Source organism: Melospiza melodia, unplaced genomic scaffold (assembly GCF_035770615.1).
Source record: "Melospiza melodia melodia isolate bMelMel2 unplaced genomic scaffold, bMelMel2.pri scaffold_18, whole genome shotgun sequence".
Taxonomy (NCBI): domain Eukaryota; kingdom Metazoa; phylum Chordata; class Aves; order Passeriformes; family Passerellidae; genus Melospiza; species Melospiza melodia.
This window is the reverse complement of record NW_026948525.1, coordinates 3,705,458-3,726,166: the sequence shown is the minus strand read 5'-3', so window position 1 is coordinate 3,726,166 and position 20,709 is coordinate 3,705,458. Positions and strand designations below refer to the sequence as shown.

The 20,709-nt window shown below is 50.7% G+C and overlaps 1 protein-coding gene across 1 annotated transcript in view; it reads left to right on the top strand.

Annotated features, from left to right (window-relative positions):
• LOC134433488 (nucleotide exchange factor SIL1-like) overlaps positions 1 to 17,558 on the top strand; it is a 36,552-nt gene extending 18,994 nt beyond the window's left edge. Inside the window, exons 2-3 of the mRNA XM_063182340.1 lie at positions 15,031 to 15,127; positions 17,346 to 17,558. Coding sequence (XP_063038410.1) covers positions 15,098 to 15,127; positions 17,346 to 17,558 — 243 coding nt within the window. The 5' untranslated portion in view covers positions 15,031 to 15,097. The remainder of the gene's footprint in view (positions 1 to 15,030; positions 15,128 to 17,345) is intronic.
• The last annotated feature ends 3,151 nt before the right edge of the window (positions 17,559 to 20,709 follow it).

Sequence of the window (20,709 nt, the reverse complement as noted above, 5' to 3'; positions counted from 1 at the left end):
CAACGTGGCCCACAGACAGCTGCTGCTGCACAAGGGACTGCAGGGCCTTTAACTTTCTGCCTGGGAGTACCCTCTGATCCACCCATATGGGGTCGTTGGTCTTCCAGGTTAACTGAAGTGTGGCGTGCTGCTCGATTGCCCCATCTAGAAATCTTGAGGTGTTGATATGATCTCTAGCCTTGTCCCCCTTTGAGACAAGAGGTCTTTTCTCTAATTGTTATTGGTGCCCAGGTGACGAATGATCTTCCTGTACCACTGTGCCCTCAGGACCTTCCATGCAGATGGTACCTTGACTCCAGAAGCTGGTAGTGGCTCTCCCAATGCCAATAATCAATTCAGAAGCTGGAACCAGTGGCCATTCTTTTTGCCAATCAGAGAGGGAAATTATGGTGATGCCAGCTCCTGTATCTAATAGTCCTGAAAGACATCTCTTTCTCCCTTTACATGACAAAGCACACTTTAGAATGGATCTATTTCTGCCCATAATCTGTGCCCACATCACCATTGGATCAGCTGGTGTGGTGTTCATGTCCCGTGGGAGGTAGGCTCTGGCTATAACTGTTCCTTTTGGAATGAAAAGTGTGGGTAATAAGCATAAAGCCTGGACAGGTATCTCCTGCAAAGACGTCAAGGCGAGTATCTCAGGTAGTACAGTGAGTGTCTCCATCCCTTCCCCGGTGTTGGTTTAAATCAAAATGTCTCTGGGCCGTTCTTCAGGCCTGTATTTGCTTATGGGAATATGGTGAGCATAAATATCGTGGATTGGAATTGAAAAGGCTCTTAGCAGCTGCCTTTGGGTTCCAGGGCAGAGCTGTCTTCTGTCGAGTTTTCTGCAGCGATTGAGCTGTCCTGCTGGATCTGAGAAGGGCCCTGTGCTGGTTCTCCACGATGATGGGTAGAGTAGGGCAGAACAGCCTCGCATTTGGTGTCATTGCGCAGGGCCTTTCTGCATCTGTGTGGGGTTTCCTGCAGGCCAGTGGTTTAGCTGGTGTTGGAAAGCGTGTGGACGAGGGGGGCAGTGAGGACAGTGGCTGTGACAGCTAGAAGGTCCCTGCTAACACCCTGTATTTTTACGATTCTGTCAAAAATGCCTCATCTCCCCATCTCCCTAGATTTAAAGCAAGGTCCTTTTTCATGTGTATGTCAGGGTATAGCTTGGGAGGCTACTAGCACCTCTACTACCCTCTACCCTCTACCCTCACTGGTAGCCTTATGTAGGCTGGCATCACAGTGTAAGGATGCCCTGAGTGTGCATGCCTCGACCATTTGTGCGATGGTAGGTTTTGGGGTGAGGGGTAGAGAGGGTAATATGTCTTTTCAGGTGTTGTTAAGATTTGTTTCAGCAAGGGTAGGAAGTAGTACCTTCCTGAATTTTAGATGTTCAACTTGCTTCTCTATTGCTTGTGTAAGGCGGTCACTAAAATTTATAAAGTATTCCCAGGTCCCTGCAGATTGTCTGTGAAATCTAGAGTAGGTGTTGCTCCATTGGGTGTCTGCATGAGAGCTGTGTTTGCAGCACTTTTATCTCTTCTAACACAGCTCAGGAAGGTGTCTTGCGTGATTCGCAGGTTTAATGAAATATTCCTCCCTGGCTAGATGGACTAGTGTTAGGTGTGCCCGCCTGTCTTCCCTAGCATAGTGTTTTAATAGTTGTTGTATTAGATTTTTCCCCATTCCTTCTCACAGAACAAATTCAGTGGAGAAAGTAGGATGTGCATAAAATGGTGCAGATTGTGAGCCCCATTACATGTGAAGCAATGACTCCATTTAAGAAATTATTAAAATACAGTGAGCCTGTCCCATGGTCTTTCGCTGCTTTATAACGGTCTTTCATCTCCCGTGTGTGACAGCTTCCCATTGGGGGTTAGCCCCCCTCTGGTACTGCACCGGTGCTGCTTGTATTTTAGCTACCAATTCCCAGTCCCCCTCTTCAGCTGCCAGCTTCTCCATCCTCTGCCAAGAATCCTCAGGCTCATGCTGAAGGTGGGATGAACCTTCCCTCTCCTCTCCAGAAGAGGGAACTTGGTCTCTGGCAGAGGAGCGGGGCCTTGGGGTGCCTGGCCAGGCCCGGTTTTGTGGGCCTTTGGTAGCCAAGATGGCGGCCTTCCGGTTACCGCCCCTCACACTTCCGGCTCTGACAGTGTGGGATCCGCAACGGGGCTGAGTTGGAGGGGGTAGGGCAGCGGGAGTAGGCAAGGAAGCGCTGGATCCCAATGCAGGGGTGGTTCCTGATGCAGGGGTAGGACCCAAACAGGGGGAAGACCCGATGAGAGAGCTGGGGGTGGGAGGGAGTTTGACATTGACAACCCCTTCCAAAGGAGGGACTCCATTTTGTGAGCTATCTGAGGGGGATCCAGGGAGGAGAGGTACTGGAGAATGGGTTAGGGTAGAATCCAGGCCTGTGTGATCACTACAGACGTGGGCAGGGGGTAGAGAAGGAGGGAAGATGTCAGACAGCAGGTGGCTTGTCTGTGCTTTACAGCAGTTTCCGTCTCTCATCCTTATCTTGGTATCAGTGGGGTCAGGAATTCCAGGGGCAGAAAAGAGTCTGGGTTGAATATTAGAACTTTGAACCTTTCAGAAAACTCTATAAATCATATGAAAAAGTGGGGAAAATTTTGCAACTCTTCTAACACCCTGAGTTTTCTAAAAATAGAGACTTTCCCTAACTCAGTCCCAGAATGCTATAAGATGAACAGAACACACAAAAATGACTGGGAACTCTTTAAAGAGCCAATGAACAAGCAACTTCCAACTTCCCTTAGCAACAGTCTTTCCCTCTAAAAGGAGAACTCCCTAACTCGAAATTATGTATCCCTCTCATCTTTGGATAATTTGTTACCCAGAGCTGCCCATGATGTAAAGGGTGGCCCACCCAGAGGACTAAAAAATCACCCAAGGATGCTGCACTGCAGGCGGCTGTCTCCCCATTGATTGCTCTGGTGGCTCTGGATGCAGAGGTTTCAAAATGTCCCCTGAGCTTCAGCAGCTGAGCCAGCCCTCATCCCTCATGCTGCTGGAGGGTGCCAACGGTGCATTCAGCAAGCCTTGATAAAACTGATAAAACATTGTATTTTGAGGGCTGTCTCACTTCACTTTAATTTGTCATTTTTGTCGTGAGGTATTATAGTTCCAGTAATAGGCCCCTGGGCCTGCAAACCCTGCGTCCTCCTGAGATATCATTGCTAGTAAGGAGCTCAGAAGTGCTGAAAGCTGAGGCCTGTCCTTTGTGCTCCCCTTGGGATGGCAGTGGAAGTGCCCTGAGTGCAGATTGAGAAGCACCTTGATGGCTTCACATGCCACGACACCAATACTAAATGTGCAAGGTGGCTTCCTTGAATGACATGTAGTCCTTTGAAATATCTGCAGGCAGTGGTCTGAAACTGCTTTCTGAGCCTGCTCCTTGGGATCATCTGTGAGGGGCTGAGGGCTGGCCTGAGCCCGGTGCTGTGTCCCACTGGGAGCAGCCGCACAGGCTCACGTGCAGAGCAGGCACTGCCAGAGGCCCTGGAGATCTCACCTGCTCTGCAGCCAGCATTGTCAAGGTGCTGTAAACATCAGCTTGTGCTGACTTTCCCCTTGGACCCCTTGGTTTAGTCACTATGGGGAATTTCTTTCCTGAAGCCCGTGGGGTTTCCCGCTGGCAGCTGTGCTGGGGATGCTCGGGGAGTGTGGGGCTTTGGGGGCAGCTGCCCGGGCAGGGGCTGAGCTCAGAGTCCTGTTGGGCCCATGGCCCCCAGCAGCAGCAGCAGCAGCAGCAGCAGCAGCAGCAGCACCAGCTGCAGGGCCCAAAGGCCCAAAGCAGCACAGGCTGCCCTGTCCTTGCAGCTGTCACCCGAGTGGGGACCAGGGCCAGTGGCCGCTGGCAGCAGCAGGAATGCGGGCAGGGGGAGGATGCCCTGGCCTGGCTTTTGTCTCTGGAAAAATGCGGGCTCAGGGCAGTGCAGAGAAGGCTGGGAAGCAGAGCCCAGGGCCTTTGAAGGCTGCAAGGCTTAAAGATCAGCCCCTGCAGCAGCCCAGATGCAGGTGGCCCAGTTTTCAAAGCTGTGGTGGGCTTGAGAGCGTGCAGGTGGATTTTGCATGGCTGTGGCCTGCTGTCAGCTCTTGGCCCAGGAGTGCCTGTGGCTGCAGCAGGAAGGGTGGCTGAAGGTTTGCTGCCTGCTTTGGTGGCATGGCTGCAGGGGCCAGTGCTGTGAGAGCTCCCTGTGTGAGAGCTGGTGAGAGCTGAGCTCTTGGGGACAGCGCTGTGCCCCAGGCCAGGAAGAGCAGCAGTGCCCAGTGCCAGGAGTGGTGTCAGTGGGAGCCCCTGTGCACAGGGACCCCCAGCCCCGGTGTGGCCGTGCCAACACCCCCAGGGACCTCCAGCCCTTGGAACGCGGAACACGTGGAACCCACAAGTGTGCAAAGGCTGCCTGTGCCCAAAGGAATGGCTAAGAGAAGTCAGGTTTTAAAAAGAAACAGTATTTATTTGCCAAAGATCGGCAAATCTTGGATTTACACAACATGTGTCATTATAACAATTGTTATAACAACAACAACACCAACAATGTACAGAACATATTTACATGGGATCCGATGGGTTCACAATCTTCAAAACGTATTTACAGAGAACTTCAAATGGAAGGAACGTATTTGCAGAAATCTTCTAAACTTTCAAACGTATTTACAGAACTCTTCAAAAGTTTCAAACGTATTTACAAAGGTGTAGCATCTGTGCCATCATGTGTATCAGTCCTGGAAAAAAGGAAGCAGCAGAGCTGGACTCAGCCGGCAGCACTGGGCCCAGCAGGGCTGGCAACTGGGCCCCAGGGGCTGGGCCGGGGCTGGCAGGGCTGGCGTGGCCCCAGGCAAGCACAGGGCAGGCCAGGGCTGGTGCTTGTGGCAGCACAATCCAGGCCCCCTGCGGGCACCGTGTCCCTGAGCGGGGCCATCCAGCCCAGCCCCAGCCTGGCGTCAGGGGACCCAGTGTGTGTGTGGGCAGGGCGTGGGAAGCGTCTGCCTGTCTTACCTGTGGGGCTGCATCTTCATCCAAGGACCATGGGCTCCTCCTCATCCTTTATGTCAACTTCCATCTCCTCTGTGTTATCCTCCTCATCCACCTCCATCTCTTCGATGTTGTCCTCCTCGTCTACTTCCATGTCCTCAACAGGGGAGGACATGGAAGTAGAGGAGGAGTCCACCTCCATCATCTCTTCCTCATCCAGGCCCAGGTCCACTTCCATGTCCTCCACAGTGTCTCTGTCAGTCTGCAAGGGGCAGCACAATCTCCCAGTGGGCTTCCTGTCCTACACCATCCATTGCCACATGGCTGCAGCCTGCCCAAGCTGGGTGCCCCCTGCCTGGAATGGCACTGTACCTCCATTGGCACAGAAGAGCACATTGTGCTGGGATTGACACTCCGGAGCAGGCGGCAGAAAAAGCCCAGGCAGCAGCAGCAGCTCAGCGCTGAGGGTCAGAGTGCTGGGTGAGCAGCAACTGACCCTTGGCAGCCAGTGAACTGTCTGCTGTGCTCGTTTCTGGGTCCTGGACGTTCCACCTGGAACCCTCTGGGAGCTGTGATGTCACTGAAGTTTCAGGGGTGCTGTGCAGAGGGAGATGGGGACTGCAGAATGATCAAATCCTTGAATGGTTTGGCCTGGAAGGGACCCTCAAGATGATCTGGTTCCAAGCTGATCAAGCTCCCAGCAGAGCAGGTTGCTGTAACCCCTGTCCCACCTGGGCTTGGACGTTGCTGGGGATGGGGCATCCACAGCCTCTCTGCACTGGCCCCTGTGTCAGAGACAAGCACCCTGAGAGTAAAGAACTTCTTCCCATCATCAAATCTCTTCTACCTCTTGGAGTTTGATCCCATTCCCCCTTGTCCTGTCACTAAATTTCCTCACATAGTGTGCTCTTCCACTTCCCTGTGGGTGAGGCTGTTCCTGCAGGGTCGTACGTGTGGCTGGACCTGCAGACAGGAGAGAGAGAAGCCATGTTCCCAGTCAGAAATGATGGGGAAAGTGGCATGAGGACTGAGAGGATAAGGAAATAGTAGAGACTTGCAAGTCTTTTTTTTGGTGGGTTGCTGGATTCGTGCCTTTTATTAGAGGCCAGGTTCTCTGTTGCACTCACTTCCTGCATTGCAGCCTGCCCACAGCAACCTCTGTGTGTGACCTGCACACGTAGAGCTGGGAGCGTGCTTGCTTAAACTGCTGGTGAACGAGGCGAGAGAGGGATCTTTGTGTGGAACTAGAAACACCTGAGTGGATTGCACTGAAGAGCGTCCAGGAACGGAGACAAAATGGGGCTTGGCACTCAGAGGGAAAATTGGGGGAAAAAGCAGGGGACAGTGGAAAAAGCCAGGACTAAAACTTTACAGCAGAGGTGAGGACATTCTAGGGGGAATACATATAAATAAAATACAGCAGTTGAACCGGGTGTTACCAATAAAACGCCATGAGCCTGAAAATGCCCATGGGTGAGACCGTTGCATTCAGAGCAGTGTCTCTCTTTTTCCTTGGTCACTTTGCCCTGAGGTATTAGAGTTCCAGTGGTAGGCCCCTGGGCCCTCACTACTCCCCCCTTTTTGTTGTCTATAAAGAAGTCTTCTGCCATAGAGTTTTGCAGGCCTTTAGCAAAAAAGGATAAAATAACCAACACAATGAATAAGAAAAACAACACCCACACAACAGTCTTAAGCAAAGATGAAAGCCAGCCTTTCATCCCCCAGTGGTTGCAAAGTCCACTGAACCAGTCGTTGTTGCCTTCTATCTGCATCTTGTTTCCTTGATCTTTCAGCAGCTGGATGCCCTGGTATGCTGACTCCCTATGTGACAGCAGGTAGAAAAAACACATGCCCTCAAATGCCTGACAGGCTTGTACATGGACAAGAATTTGTGGCTCGTCTGTGGAAGCGCCCAGCTGAAGGCATGTGGCTCAGTGAGGAGCATCCAGATTCCTGCTGCAGCAGCAACCAACGGCAGCATCCTCTGACTTTGGTAATTTAATATCTGGAGGTTTGGGTGTACTAAAAGTAGACAGATGAAGAGATTAGAAGGTGGAACTTAATTTGTGGTCCCACTAAACTTTCTCTTCTATAAGGCAAGGGTGTGAACACAGCTTATTAGAAGAACCATATGTCAATGCTTAAATATAATTTTTACAAATGTTAAGACATAGAACCTGGTTAGTGGTGTCTGCGCTATCTTGGTTTTGGTGTGTGTGTTCAACGCTGCTTAGGAGATCTTCTTCTGTCCTTCTCCTTGTTCTTTCTCGGGATGCTGCTGTCTCTCTTAGGCTTCCATTCTGTTCTTCTGATGGTGGCTCTGGTATTTGCCTCGCGGTTCGCAGAAACAGTTTTAATGTATTTTGCTGGGATCCATCTTAGGAGTGTTGCTGTAGAGACAAGGGCATCTTCTCTTTCTCAAGTAATCAATGGGAAAGGGCCCATAAATTGTTTAGATTCAGGTTCTTTGGTCAACACAGGTGGCTGTTCTTTTAATTGGGCTGCAGCTGAATTAGTAGGATGCCTTATGACTAAGGGAGTTTTCTCCATAAATGAGTTGTTCAAAAAGTTGAGTACGTAAAAGGCCTTGGCCAATGTCTCAATGGGAGATAATATCTGGACTCCCCCTCTCAGTTGATCAAGGATCCTTTTGATGGATCAGTTGGCCCTCTCGGCTATGGACTGTCCTGTGGTGGAGTGTGGTATGCCTGTGATATGTTTTATACCGCAATGGTCAGAAACTTGTTGGAATCAGTGTGAGGCATAAGCAAGAGCATCTTCAGTTTTAATTTTCTGTGGATATGCTAAGGTGGAAAAACTTAAAAATTAATGTTTTATAGCGTCTTTGATTTTTCACCATCATGGGCAGAGGCAAAAATCTCACTGGAAAAGACATCGATTGAGACGTGGATGTACTTAATCTGCCGAAAGGGGCTTAGTGTGTGATGTCTGATTGCCAGATGTGGAGACTCTCTAGTCCTCTTGGATTGACTTCAGCTCTGACAGAAGCAGGGCCATGTTCTGACAATTTGGGCAGGTGGCTAAAATGGATCTTGCTGGGTCTCAGGTAATTTTGAACATCCTGAGCAGTGCAGGAATGTTTTGATGGTAGAATTGGTGGCTGATCCCAGCCTGTTCAAAAACTATCTAAGCCATATTGCAGTGGTTCAGATTTTTGAAGTAGGCAATTGAGGTGCTCTTGAGTGAGAAGTAAGTATATATTCACAAGGTCTGTTCCTGATAGGGAGCACTGATGTTTCCTACCTTTCCTAATTAGTTGTGCAATAATTTTCTGTGGGGTTGTTATCATTTTAGTAGGTTAGTGTGCTCTGAAAACCCAATCAATTATTATCAGGGGATCTGAGATAGTTGAGTCCCACTGAAACAAAAATATATGGAATTTTGGACTTACACCAAGGATTGCCAGGGAGAAAAGAAACGTAGTGTGGTATCTGTGTGCCTGTTTGGTTTGAATCACCCAGGATACCTTTTGTACAGCTGCTTCTGCCTGTGGTGTCAGTGATCACGGGAATCGAGTCCTTCACTGCCTTTAAGGAGAAGAACAGCGGCATGAGATCTTCTGTGGTGATTCCCAGCAGTGAACTGACCCAACTGATGCTTCCACAGAGCATTTGGGTTCTGGAAGAGTCTTTGGGATGTCCTTGATGTGCAGTGTTTGGGGTGTGATGGTTCTCTCTGTGCTTTTTAGGCCGAGTTGCTTCCAGTGGGGTGTCTTTGGGACTTTATTTACTGCAATCTCAAAACCTTTCTGCTCTACTGCCGTGATGACATCTTGTACTGCAACATTCAAAATGATTTGAGCTTCTGCACAAACTAATGTATCACCCATGTAATAAAAATAATAATGTTAGTATGTTTTTTCCGCAAGGGTGAGGGAATTTGGGCTCCAAGCCGTTGACAAATAGTTGGGCTCTGCTTCATTCTTTACTGCATTACAGTCCACTGGTACCTCTGTAAAGGTGCTGTCGATTTGGGGACAGAAAAGGCAAACAAGGGGCTTTCATTGGGTGCAAGGAGAATTCAAAAAAGCAGTCATTTAGATCTGTAACAACCATCTGCCAAGCTCGAGGTAACATGGAGGCTGAGGGCAGGCTGGACTGGAGGGCGCCCATGTCCTCAATGACCTCATTGATTTTCCTGAGGTCCTGCAGGAGCCGCCTCTTGTCTTTGCCAGGCTTTTGTATGTCAAACACAGGTGCATTGCAGGGGCTAGTAGATGGTACAACGTGGCCCACAGAGAGCTGCTGCTGCATGAGGGAGTTCAGGGCCTTTTACTTTCTGCCTGGGAGGGGCCACTGATCCACCCATATGGGGTCTTTGATCTTCCAGGTTGACTAAAGTGTGGCGTGCTGCTCAGTTGCACCGTCTAGAAATCCTGAGGAGTTGATAGGATCTTTCCGTGGTTTGAGAGGAAGTAAGTTTTCTGGGATGCTGTCGTCACACCAATAGGTTTTCAGATTTTAATATTGGCACCTGGTTTGGCTGCTGGGGACATTGTCACGCTTCTGAGAACACAGGGGTTCAAAAGCAGAGCATGCCCCGGGGGAAGCTCTTTTGGGTTTCTGGTGGGAAAGAGTTCGGATCTCTCCCCTGTCCCAGCTGCTGGCTGGGCCGGGGGAGGGTAAAAGCCATGCGGCCGGGAGAGGTAGGCCTGGCGCCGAGTGTGGAGGGGTTAAAGAGAGAGAAGCACCAGGAGGCATCGGACAGACCCCCCCAGGAGACAGAGAGAGAGAGAGCCTGGACTGCCTTGAAATTTAATATCATGTCCTGGCAGAACAGCCCGGCTTGCGGACAAAGGGGGGGTGCAGCGAGAAGGTGTCCAGCCGCTTGTGGGAGTCTCCAGGCAGGCAGAGCCTGAGTTTTTAACCCCTTTTGGTACAATAAAACCTTTACAGAAAAGTAACCTTCCCTAGAAGAGGGATAGAGTGGAAGATTAAGAAGGAAATGGGCAAGTGTGATGAAGGTCTGGGCAAGTGAAAGACGTTGGGAGAGAAGAATCTTAGGTGGGAAGAGATGATGAAGTGGCCTTAGCTGGACTCTTCTTGTTATAGCCCTGGACAGAAACATGTTTCCTGTGACAAAGAGACTGCATCCAGGGGGAGACAATGGCTAAGAGCCAAGAGGGTACATTGTTGGTACCCCTCGGCCCCAGGAGGTGGAATTTGGGGGAGACAGGTGTCCCAAAAGTGAGACTGTGCTCTTTTTGGAACGGGACAAATCATCCTGAAAAGATGACCCTAGAAGCAGCTCTGGTCCATGTGCAGTGGTGAGAGCACTGGAGATGGAAGGAAGAGGTCACGATGGCAGATGTTCTCTGGGCGGTGCCACGAGTGACGTGGGAACACACGAGGTTTCAATGGTGTTTGCTGGGGAAGCCTATGGCACAAGAAGGACTCCACTCCTCTTGATGAACTGAGTATTGATTATCTCAAGGGGGGTGCTGGACCAAGAGTTGGTGATTTGGGGATAGATGTACTGGAGATTTGGTGGGGGGAGGAGGAAAAGTTTTTGGCAGGTCTTCATTTTCCCTGTGTGTTTCTTTTTACTTATAGTTGTAGTTTAGTTAATAAAGTTTTCTTTATTTCTAAGTGGGACCCTCCTTTACTTATTACTGATCACATCTAACAGCAGAAACAAGGGAGAGTGTATTTTCATGGGGGCACTGGCATTGTGCGAGCATCAAACCATGACAGATCTCTAGCCTTCTCCTCCATTGGGACAAGAGGTCCCTTCCCCAAAGTGTTATTGGTGCCCAGGAGACGAATGATTTTACTGTAGCAACTGTGCCCTCAGGACCTTCCCTGCAGATGGTACCTTGACTCCAGAAGCTGGTAGTGGCTCTCCTGATGGTTAAAATTACCCCAGCAGCTGGAACCAGGGGCGATTCTTTAGCCAATCAGAGCGGGAAATTATGATGATGTCAGCTCCTGTATCTAATAGTCCCAAGAGACGTCTATTTCTCCCCTTACATAACAAAGCACACTTTAGAATGGGTCTATTTGGGCCTGTAATCTGTGCCCACAACACCATTGGATCAGTTGGTGTGGGGATCATGCCCCGTGGGAGGTAGGCTCTGGCTGTAACTGTTCCTTTTGGAATGAAAAGGGGAGGGAGTAAGCATAGACCCTGGACAGTTATCTCCTGCAAAGACGTCAAGGCGAGTACCTCAGGTAGTATAGTGAGTGTCTCCATCCCTTCCCTGGTGTTGGTTAAAATCAAAATGTCTCTGGGATGTTCCTCAGGCCTGTATTTGCCTGTTGGAATATGGTGAACATAAATATCGTGGATGGGAATTGAAAAGGCTCTTAGCAGCTGCCTTTGGGTTCCAGGGCAGAGCTGTCTTCTGTCGAGTTTTCTGCAGCGATTGAGCTGTCCTGATGGATCTGAGAAGGTCACTGTGCTGGTTCTCCACGGTGTTGGGGAGAGTGGGGCGGAACGGCCTCGCGTTTGGTGTCATCGTGCGGGGCCTTTCTGTGTCTGTGTGGGGTTTCCCGCAGGCCAGCGGTTTAGCTGGTGTTTGAAAGCGTGTGGACGAGGGGGCAGTGAGGACAGTGCCTGTGAGAGTTAGAAGGTCCCTGGTGATAGCCTTTATTTTAACAAATCTGTTGAAAATGCCCCATCACTCCACATATAATGCACGGATCTTTTTCAAGTTTGTTGTTGAAAAACTTGGGAGCCTACTAGCACCTCTACCACACCCTGACTGTTAGCCTTATATAGGCTGGCACCACGGTGTAAGGATGCCCTAATGGTGCATGCCTTGACCATTCGTCCAATGGTAGGTTTTGGGGAAAGTAACGTGAAGGATGAGAGAAGGACAAAAAATGTACAGACATGCAAGGCATTGGTTTGAGTGGCCTGAGTAATTTATGCCTTTTATTAGAGGCCAGGTCCCCTGGTGCACTCAGTTCCTGCATTTACCTCAGACTTCCTTGCTGGGTCAGGAGCTCAGAAGTGCTGAAAGCAGAGGCCTATCATTTGTGTTCCCTATGGGATGGCAGTGGAAGTGCCCTGAGCGCACATTCAGAGACAACGTCATGGCTTCTCATGCCACGACACCAAAACTAAATGTGCAAGGTGGCTTCCTTGAATGACATGTAGTCCTTTGAAATATGTGCAGGAAGTGGTGTGAAACTGCTTTCTAAGCCTGCTCCTTGGGATCATCTGTGAGGGGCTGAGGGCTGGCCTGAGCCCGGTGCTGTGTCCCACAGGCTCACGTGCAGAGCAAGCACTGCCAGAGGCTCTGGAGATCTCACCTGCCCTGCAGCCACCATTGTCAAGGTGCTGTAAACATCAGCTTGTGCTGACTTTCCCCTTGGACCCCTTGGTTTAGTCACTATGGGGAATTTCTTTCCTGAAGCCCATGGGGTTTCCCGCTGGCAGCTGTGCTGGGGATGCTCAGGGAGTGTGGGGCTTTGGGGGCAGCTGCCCGGGCAGGGGCTGAGCTGGGGGCCCTGTTGGGCCCATGGCCCCCAGCAGCAGCAGCAGCAGCAGCAGCAGCAGCAGCAGCAGCACCAGCTGCAGGGCCCAAAGGCCCAAAGCAGCACAGGCTGCCCTGTCCCTGCAGCTGTCACCCGAGTGGGGCCCAGGGGCCCGTGGCCGCTGGCAGCAGCAGGAATGCAGGCAGGGTGAGGATGCCCTGGCTTGGCTTTTGTCTCTGGAACAATGCGGGCTCAGGGCAGTGCAGAACAGGCTGGGAAGCAGAGCCCAGGGTCTTTGGAGGCTGCAAGGCTTAAAGATCAGCCCCTGCAGCAGCCCAGGTGCAGGTGGCCCAGTTTTCAAGGCTGTGGTGGGCTTGAGAGCGTGCAGGTGGATTTTGGATGGCTGTGGCCTGCTGGCAGCTCTGGGCGCAGAAGTGCCTGTGGCTGCAGCAGGAAGGGTGGCTGAAGGTTTGCTGCCTGCTTTGGTGGCATGGCTGCAGGGGCCAGTGCTGTGAGAGCTTCCTGTGTGAGAGTTGGTGAGAGCTGAGCTCTTGGGGACAGCGCTGTGCCCCAGGCCAGGAAGAGCAGCAGTGCCCAGTGCCAGGAGTGGTGTCAGTGGGAGCCCCTGTGCACAGGGACCCCCAGCCCCGGTGTGGCCGTGCCAACACCCCCAGGGACCTCCAGCCCTGGGAACGCGGAACAAGTGGAACCCACAAGTGGAACCCACAGGCAAAGGCTGCCTGTGCCCAAAGGAATGGCCAAGAGAAGTCAGGTTTTAAAAAGAAACAGTATTTATTTGCTGAAGATCGGCAAATCTCAGATTTACAGAACATGTGTCATAACAATTGTTATAACAGCAACAACAACAATGTACAGAACATATTTACAAGGGATCCGATGGGCTAACATTCTTGAAAACGTATTTACAAAAAACTTCGCACGTAGTAAACATATTTACAAGGAACTTCTAAACTTCAAACGTATTTACAAAGGCGTGGCATCTGTGCCATCATGTGTATCAGTCCTGGAAGAAAGGAAGCAGCAGAGCTGGGCTCAGCCGGCAGCACTGGGCCCAGCAGGGCTGGCAACTGGGCCCCAGGGGCTGGGCCGGGGTTAGCAGGGCTGGCGTGGCCCCAGGCAAGGGCAGGGCAGGCCGGGGCTGGTGCTTGTGGCAGCACAATCCAGGCCCCCTGCGGGCACCGTGTCCCTGAGCGGGGCCATCCAGCCCAGCCCCAGCCTGGCGTCAGGGGACCCAGTGTGTGTGTGGGCAGGGCGTGGGAAGCATCTGCCTGTCTTACCTGTGGGGCTGCATCTTCATCCAAGGACCATGGGCTCCTCCTCATCCTTTATGTTAACTTCCATCTCCTCTGTGTTATCCTCCTCATCCACCTCCATCTCTTCGATGTTGTCCTCCTCGTCTACTTCCATGTCCTCAACAGTGGAGGACATGGAAGTAGAGGAGGAGTCCACCTCCATCATCTCTTCCTCATCCAGGCCCAGGTCCACTTCCATGTCCTCCACAGTGTCTCTGTCAGTCTGCAAGGGGCAGCACAATCTCCCAGTGGGCTTCCTGTCCTCCACCATCCATTCCCACATGGCTGCAGCCTGCCCAAGCTGGGTGCCCCCTGCCTGGCATGGCACTGTACCCCCATTGGCACAGAAGAGCACATTGTGCTGGGATTGGCGCTCCGGAGCAGGCGGCAGAAAAAGCCCAGGCAGCAGCAGCAGCTCAGCGCTGAGGGTCAGAGTGCTGGGTGAGCAGCAACTGACCCTTGGCAGCCGGTGAAGTGTCTGCTGTGCTCGTTTCCAGGTCCTGGACGTTCCACCTGGAACCCTCTGGGAGCTGTGATGTCACTGAAGTTTCAGGGCTGCTATTCAGTTGGAGATGGGGATGGCAGAATGATCAAATCCTTGAATTGTTTAGCTTGGAAGGGACCCTGAATATCCTCTGGTTCCAAGCTGAGCAAGCTCCCAGCAGAGCAGGTTGCTGCGGCCCCTGTCTCACCTGGCCTTGGACGTTGCTGGGAATGGGGCCTCTCCACAGCCTCTCTGCACTGGTCCCTGTGTCAGGGACAAGCACCCTGAGAGTAAAGAACTTCTTTCCATCATCAAACCTCTTCTATCTCTTGCACTTTGATCCCATTTCTCCTTGTCCCATCACTAAAGTTCCAGACCAAGAGTCCTCTCCCACTTCTCTGTAGTCCCTTCCCTTACTAGAAAGGTACTGAGGTCTCCAATGACTCTTTGTACAATGTTCATAAGCTGAAATCTGCAAGTTGAAGCTTGTAGGCCCTCTGCAGTTATATAGTGGCGCTGGGGTTGTTCCTCAATTGCAACACAAAATTCTGAGGTATCAATTCATCAGATGTTTTTATTGTGGTGGAATCTGAGAATTTGGGTCAGCAGAGCCCTTTATTTTCAGGGGGAGTTGTCTGTGAGCCTGACACAGAATCCAGCACTTTGTCTAATCTTTTCTTGAGTATAGTAGGTTTTTTCATTCCTTTCCTCCTGCCATTAGCCATTGCTAGAATGTCACAGTGAAAATAGAATTGAGGCCGTTTTTCACTCATTACATGTTCTTGTTTGTTTTGTCTTTTCTGCAAGGCTGGGCAAGATTGATCTCGATGCAAATTCATTCACATCTGAGGAGCTTAAAAAGGCCTTGGCTAAAATGAAGGAAAGTGAGAAGGCAGAAAGGAAGGTGAGTTTCCCATTTCTAAAGCAATGCACATTGCAGGGATCTGAAAACACCCTGTTACACTCTGCTGAAACACAATGGTTAAAATGATTGCTTGGAAAACACTGTGCAAACTAATTTTGTGGTGAATATGGACCTGAAATACCTTTATTAACCTATTAGTTATATTGTTCCCTGACTTTTCTGTACGACTCAAAGATTCTGTGAGTGGTCTGGGTTGGATAGGACCTTTAAAGCTGATCCAGTCCCACCCCTGCCATGGGCAGGGACACCTTCCACTATATCAGGTTGCTCCAAGCCCCATTCAAGCTGGCCTTCGACATTTCCAGGGATCCAGGGGCAGCCACAGCTGCTCTGAACAATGTAATTTATCTGTTTCACTGCAGCTCAATTCACAAAAATGTCTGCAGACCCCAAAAGGAACTGGATTGCAGCTGACGGTATTTACAGAGGGTATTTCCTTTTACTCTCCTTGCTTTGGGTTTCCAACCTTGTGCTCTGGATAGCAAAACCCAAGTGGCCATGGTGAAGCAGGGGCTGACGTTTCCTTACACAAGCTCCAAGTTGTCCATTTAGTTACAAAACAACCCACAACCCGAAGTAAATAGGTGGGAAGATGTGTGACTCATCAGGTGCATCAGAGCCTCTTTCCCTTCTCCCCCTCAGCAGTATTTCTTTAACCCTCGCTCCTCCTGCTGTCTTGGTCTTGGCTTACTCAAACAAAAACTGAAAGAGGAGTCAAGGCTCTAAAGTTCTGGTGTCACAGAAAGGCTTTTTCTTCCCTTATGTGGCAGCACGGCATGATTTCATTTGCTGGAGATTATTTCCATAGCAGCATTGCTGATTGATTGCAGGGCTGCTGAAAAGGGCTGCTGGAAATGAGGATCATTGAAATGCAAAAATTAGTGATACTCTATTAGGTGAAAATAAGCCATATTTTAAAACCCCCTGTTAAAATAGCTTTTGTCCCAGCAACTGGGCTAAAAGCAGCTACATCTAATGGACCTAAAGTATTCCATTTGCAGTCACTCCTGCAGAGAGCAAATCCTTCCCTGAAAGCTCAGTATCAGAGGAAACGGAGTTACACCGAGCCTCTCTGTGCTCCGCCAGAGGCAGCTCGGGGAGGGATGGGTTGGGTGTGGTACCTCTGGCAATTTATCATTCCATTGACACAGCTTTCACCTCCATTGCTCACTTGGTTTTCCTCCAGCCCTCTCTGATCCCTCATGGGGAGCAGGACAGTGCAAACCCTCCAGCTGAGGCTCACTCCGCATACAAACACATCTTGGCATTTGCGACAAATGCCTTCCAAAGGGGGCTTTCTGCCTTTCTCCTGTCCTTGGGGCAGCCCAGCTCCAGCATGGCCTCTCTGCTGCTTCTGTCCCCTGCAGCAGCAGGCTCTGTCCCCAGTGCCACCAGTGCTGATGTTCCTGCACCTCTGGGGCTCTTTGAGATCTCTGACAGAGCCTTTCCTCCTCATCACATGTTTTGTGTCAGCTCTCTGCTCAGGGCAGCCCTTGGGGTGCTGTTACTGCGAGGGAGATGAGCTCAGGACAGGCTGTGTGCTGGCCAAGCCCCATGACACAGCACGTCAGCTGCCCCCAGCTTATCACTGCTCCTTCTGCCTCCCTTTCTGACAGCTTCTATCCTCACACCTCTCCCTAGGAGATAGACCCTTCCAGGAATTTGCTCAATGCTTGGAAAGGCAAAAGCATCTTTGTCTGTGTCTGAGAACTCGTTGGAGTCACTGGGCACTTTGGGCTGGATGGGACCTCTGGAGCTCTCCAGCCTCATGTCCAGTTCCAGAGAGGTTCAGCTGTAAGATCAGGGAGGTGCCTCAGGGCTTTTTGCAGCCAGGTTTTGAGAAGATCCACTTGCAGGCAAGCAGAGAACAGCAGTACTGCTGCCTGTGGGGTTGATGTTGAATTGGATGGAAATGGCATGTAGAAATAGTGCACAAATGCTGTAGAGATGTAGAAGTGGTGCACAGAGCTCTACTGTTCACTCATATTGTGTGTATATCACAGCTAACTGGGTTCCTGGGCTTCTCAGAAGGACCCTGCCCCTGCACCTTTGATGTAGAGCAATAAATCCATTGACACAGACAACCAGGTTCCCTTTGTGAATTTTGGGGCTGGCATTCCTTTCTGTGTCTGTCTTGTCTCTCTTCATCTCCTATCTTGTTATCTCACATCTGGTTTTTCCTCCTTTTGTTTCCAAGGCCCGAGAGAAAGAGGTGAGGAAGAAGTTCCGGCCCATAGAGCAACTAAAGGAGGAGTTTGAAAAGCTGAACATGAAGATAGAAACAGATTATGAAATTATGGTTAAATTAATCAGCAAATTCAACAGCTCTGCCTCCATGCTGGATGAGAAAGTCGCGGCGCTTTATGATCTCGAATATTATGTTCACCAGGTAACAAGAATGCCTCAGTAACTACCATGTAAAATCTAGGGGATACGGTGTCATAAACGGGGCTTTATTTTTCTTATCAGTATCAGGTAATACAAATTGCTTAATTACCATAATCCTGGGACAATACCAGACAGCAGAGGACTAGTGCAGGCTTGTTTTATATCCAGGTTGGAATTAATCATCGCTTGTGCCAGGAGCCAGCAGTATCCTGGTGGTTGCCTGATTTGTTGTCTGTCCTCAGGCTGGTTTTCTTATCATCTCTTTTTCCTTTTTTATCTCCTTAATGTTAAAAAATGGGGTTTTAGCTGCCATTTTTGGGTAAGTAGAGTGGTGGTTGCTCAGAAAATAATTATTTTCTCTCTGCTTCCATGGAAAGCTGCCGTGGTTGATGGTAGGTGCCTTTATATCAGTTCACAGAGAACGTCTTTGTACCAGGAAAGGTGACAGCCACCCAAAACCCCCTATTTTGTCTTGGTGTGAGTAAGCAGTGGCAAGCAGAGCCTTGCTTTGCTAATTAGCTCTTTGTGAGGGTGAACATATTTCCTGGCATCTCGCTTCCTCGGGTTTGTGCTCACACTTTTCCCCCCTTGTCGCAGACATTTCTTCACAGAAATCCTTTCTTTCAGATTTCTGCGTCTTCTGGAGGCCAGAGGCCTCAGAAGAGAATGTAAACAATTATTATCAGATGCTGTGGAATGCAACAGGGGTTTCTTGATTGGCTCATGCTTCTTTTTTATAATTAAGGGCCAAACACAAAGTGCGAGCCGGGGACTGAGTCCTTGGGCACAACTTTGTTATAGATTTCTTTTCTAGCTATTCTTAGCCTAGCCTAGCAGCTCTGCAAACCTCTCTCTTTATTCCTATTAGTATAGTCATAATGTATTATATATAATATATCAATAAATTCAGCCTTCTGATCAAGAAACAAGATTCACCGTCTCTCTCTCACCAGCAGTGACCCACTCACGCACAGTAATATCTGGTGACCCCTCGTGTCAGAGCAGAAATTAATTTGATAAGACCAGAGGAGCAAAATTGCTGCACTGGGTAAAAATCCTGTATGTGTAGCATTTGATGGTTGCTTTGAAGCAACCACAGAAGTGGATTCAGGCCAGGAGCTGAAGAACTGAAGATCCTGATTTGGACAGAGTTCACAGCCAAGGCTGCCAACAAAGAGAACCTTCTTCTGGAAAACCTTCAGGAAAGATGATAGAAAAGAGCAGCAGACCTGTGGAGCTGACCAGAGCAAGCTGGACTCTTTCAGAAGGTACTGTTCATTTTTCTATCCCTGATGAACCAGCCCGTCGTAGGTTGTGGCTTTTCATATGGCAGACACATGCCTTGCCAGAAGAGATTCAATTTACTCCTTCAGAGGGGAATCTCATTGCCCTCTGGCAACATTGGTGTAGAGAAGATGGGTTTTTTCTGTCAAAAACAGATCTCTATGAGTTCTTTAGATGGGCAAAGCTTTTTGGGTTTTTTACTGATGTCCTGTACGCTTTGGATGTTTTTGTCTGGGAGTGCATGGACTCCATTTTCCAGTTCGTCTGGAGCCCGGGACGTGTCCTTCCTTCTATCTACCCAGCATTTGTAAAGCTTTTCCCAGTTCTGAAACGCAGAGCAGCTATCTTTCAATGGATTTCTAACTGTTATGGACAGACCCCGTTTCCACCGTCCCTGGGAGAAGACCCGGTGGGGGAGGACATTCTGCTTCCCAGCCCCCACTGCTTTGTGGCGGGGGGGGCTGAAACTTCGCCGTACGAAGAAGTTTTTTTTACTCTTTCTCCGGAGCCTGCGCAGAGGCAACTTTCTCCTTCTCCCCCTTCTCTCTCTTCGGGGGGGATGGGAGGAGGCGGCGCCGCTCAAGCCACAGCTGGCCTCTCAGACTCCGCCTCCTTCACACATGGGGGTGGCACCGGTCTCTGAGGCTTCCTCCATGCCCCTGCCAGAGCCATCACTCCAGGCGATCCCGTCTCCGACTCTCCAGGCGGTCCCACCTATGGCTTCACCAGCCTCCCCACCCCTGTCAGAGCCTGCATCTGACACTGCAGAAGAGACAGCACTTCTGGTCCCTGAGCTGTTGCTAGGCAACAAGGATGCGTCTCCAGCTTCTGGCTCAGGGGAGGAGGAGGCCCCTTCGGCCCCTCCGCTGCCTCCATCGGACTCCTCATCGCCTCAAGCCGAGACAGTCCCTGTTCAGGACGGTGTTGGAAACGGCGCTGAACCCGCGGGACCCTTGGGGCAGCCCGCGGCGGATCCCATGCTCAGCGTGATTCCCTCCCCAGTTCCGGCTTCCCCCTCGCCGCTCGGACTGGCCGCTCCAGCGGCTCTGCCGTTGTCGGAGGCTCTGCCCTCCGGGTCGGCGTCAGAAACTGCCATGGCACCGGCGGCTTGTTCGAACTCGGATCATCCCGGACTGGCTACTCTAGCAGCTGCCCCAGCAGGGGGTCTCTCCTTCTGTGGAGCGGGGGCTGCCTGCCAGCTGACTCTGGGGGCAGCCTGCCTGTCTGCGTTCAAGATCAGCATTCTCGGCAGGTTGGGGCGTGTTTGGTCGGTTGCTGTCCCATGGGGGCTGCCATCTCTGCTGCCCCTCTTGTGCCCTAGTGGCGAGGGGCAGGTGGGTTCTGCAGAAAGTTCTGCCTTTGGTCCCCAGCCCGGTGGGGGTGGTGCCGTGAGGCAGATGGGAGACACACCTGATGCATTTGCATTGCAGAGGCAGGGGGCACAGCGGGAAGCAATCATGGCTTGCTTGCTGTGGGGAACAAACATTCCTAGATCCAAGATGAGGATTTTTGGGGCTGCTTCTATTTCCCTGCTGCTGGCATGCCTCAGTGGTTTTGGGGAAAGGAAGCATGTCACTACTCGGTTTGGCCTGGGTCGTTGGGCTCAGATAGTTCCTGGGCTGGGCCCACTGCGTGGCCTCCTTATGTTTTTGGGGATTCTGGTTTGTCCTACCAGCCCTGGTCCCCCTTTGTGAGCCAGTTTTGGGGTTTCTGGTCCAGCATGGGCCAGGGCCCCCAGGGCCTTTCCTTCTCTGGCACTGCTCTGCTTGGCTGCTGCTCTTTTGCTTTTCGATCAAAAAAAAAAAATTTAAAAAAAAAATTTAAAATTAAATAAAAAAGATTGAAAATAGCGGGCAGCAGCTCTGAAGCACTGAAGCATTGAAGGGCCA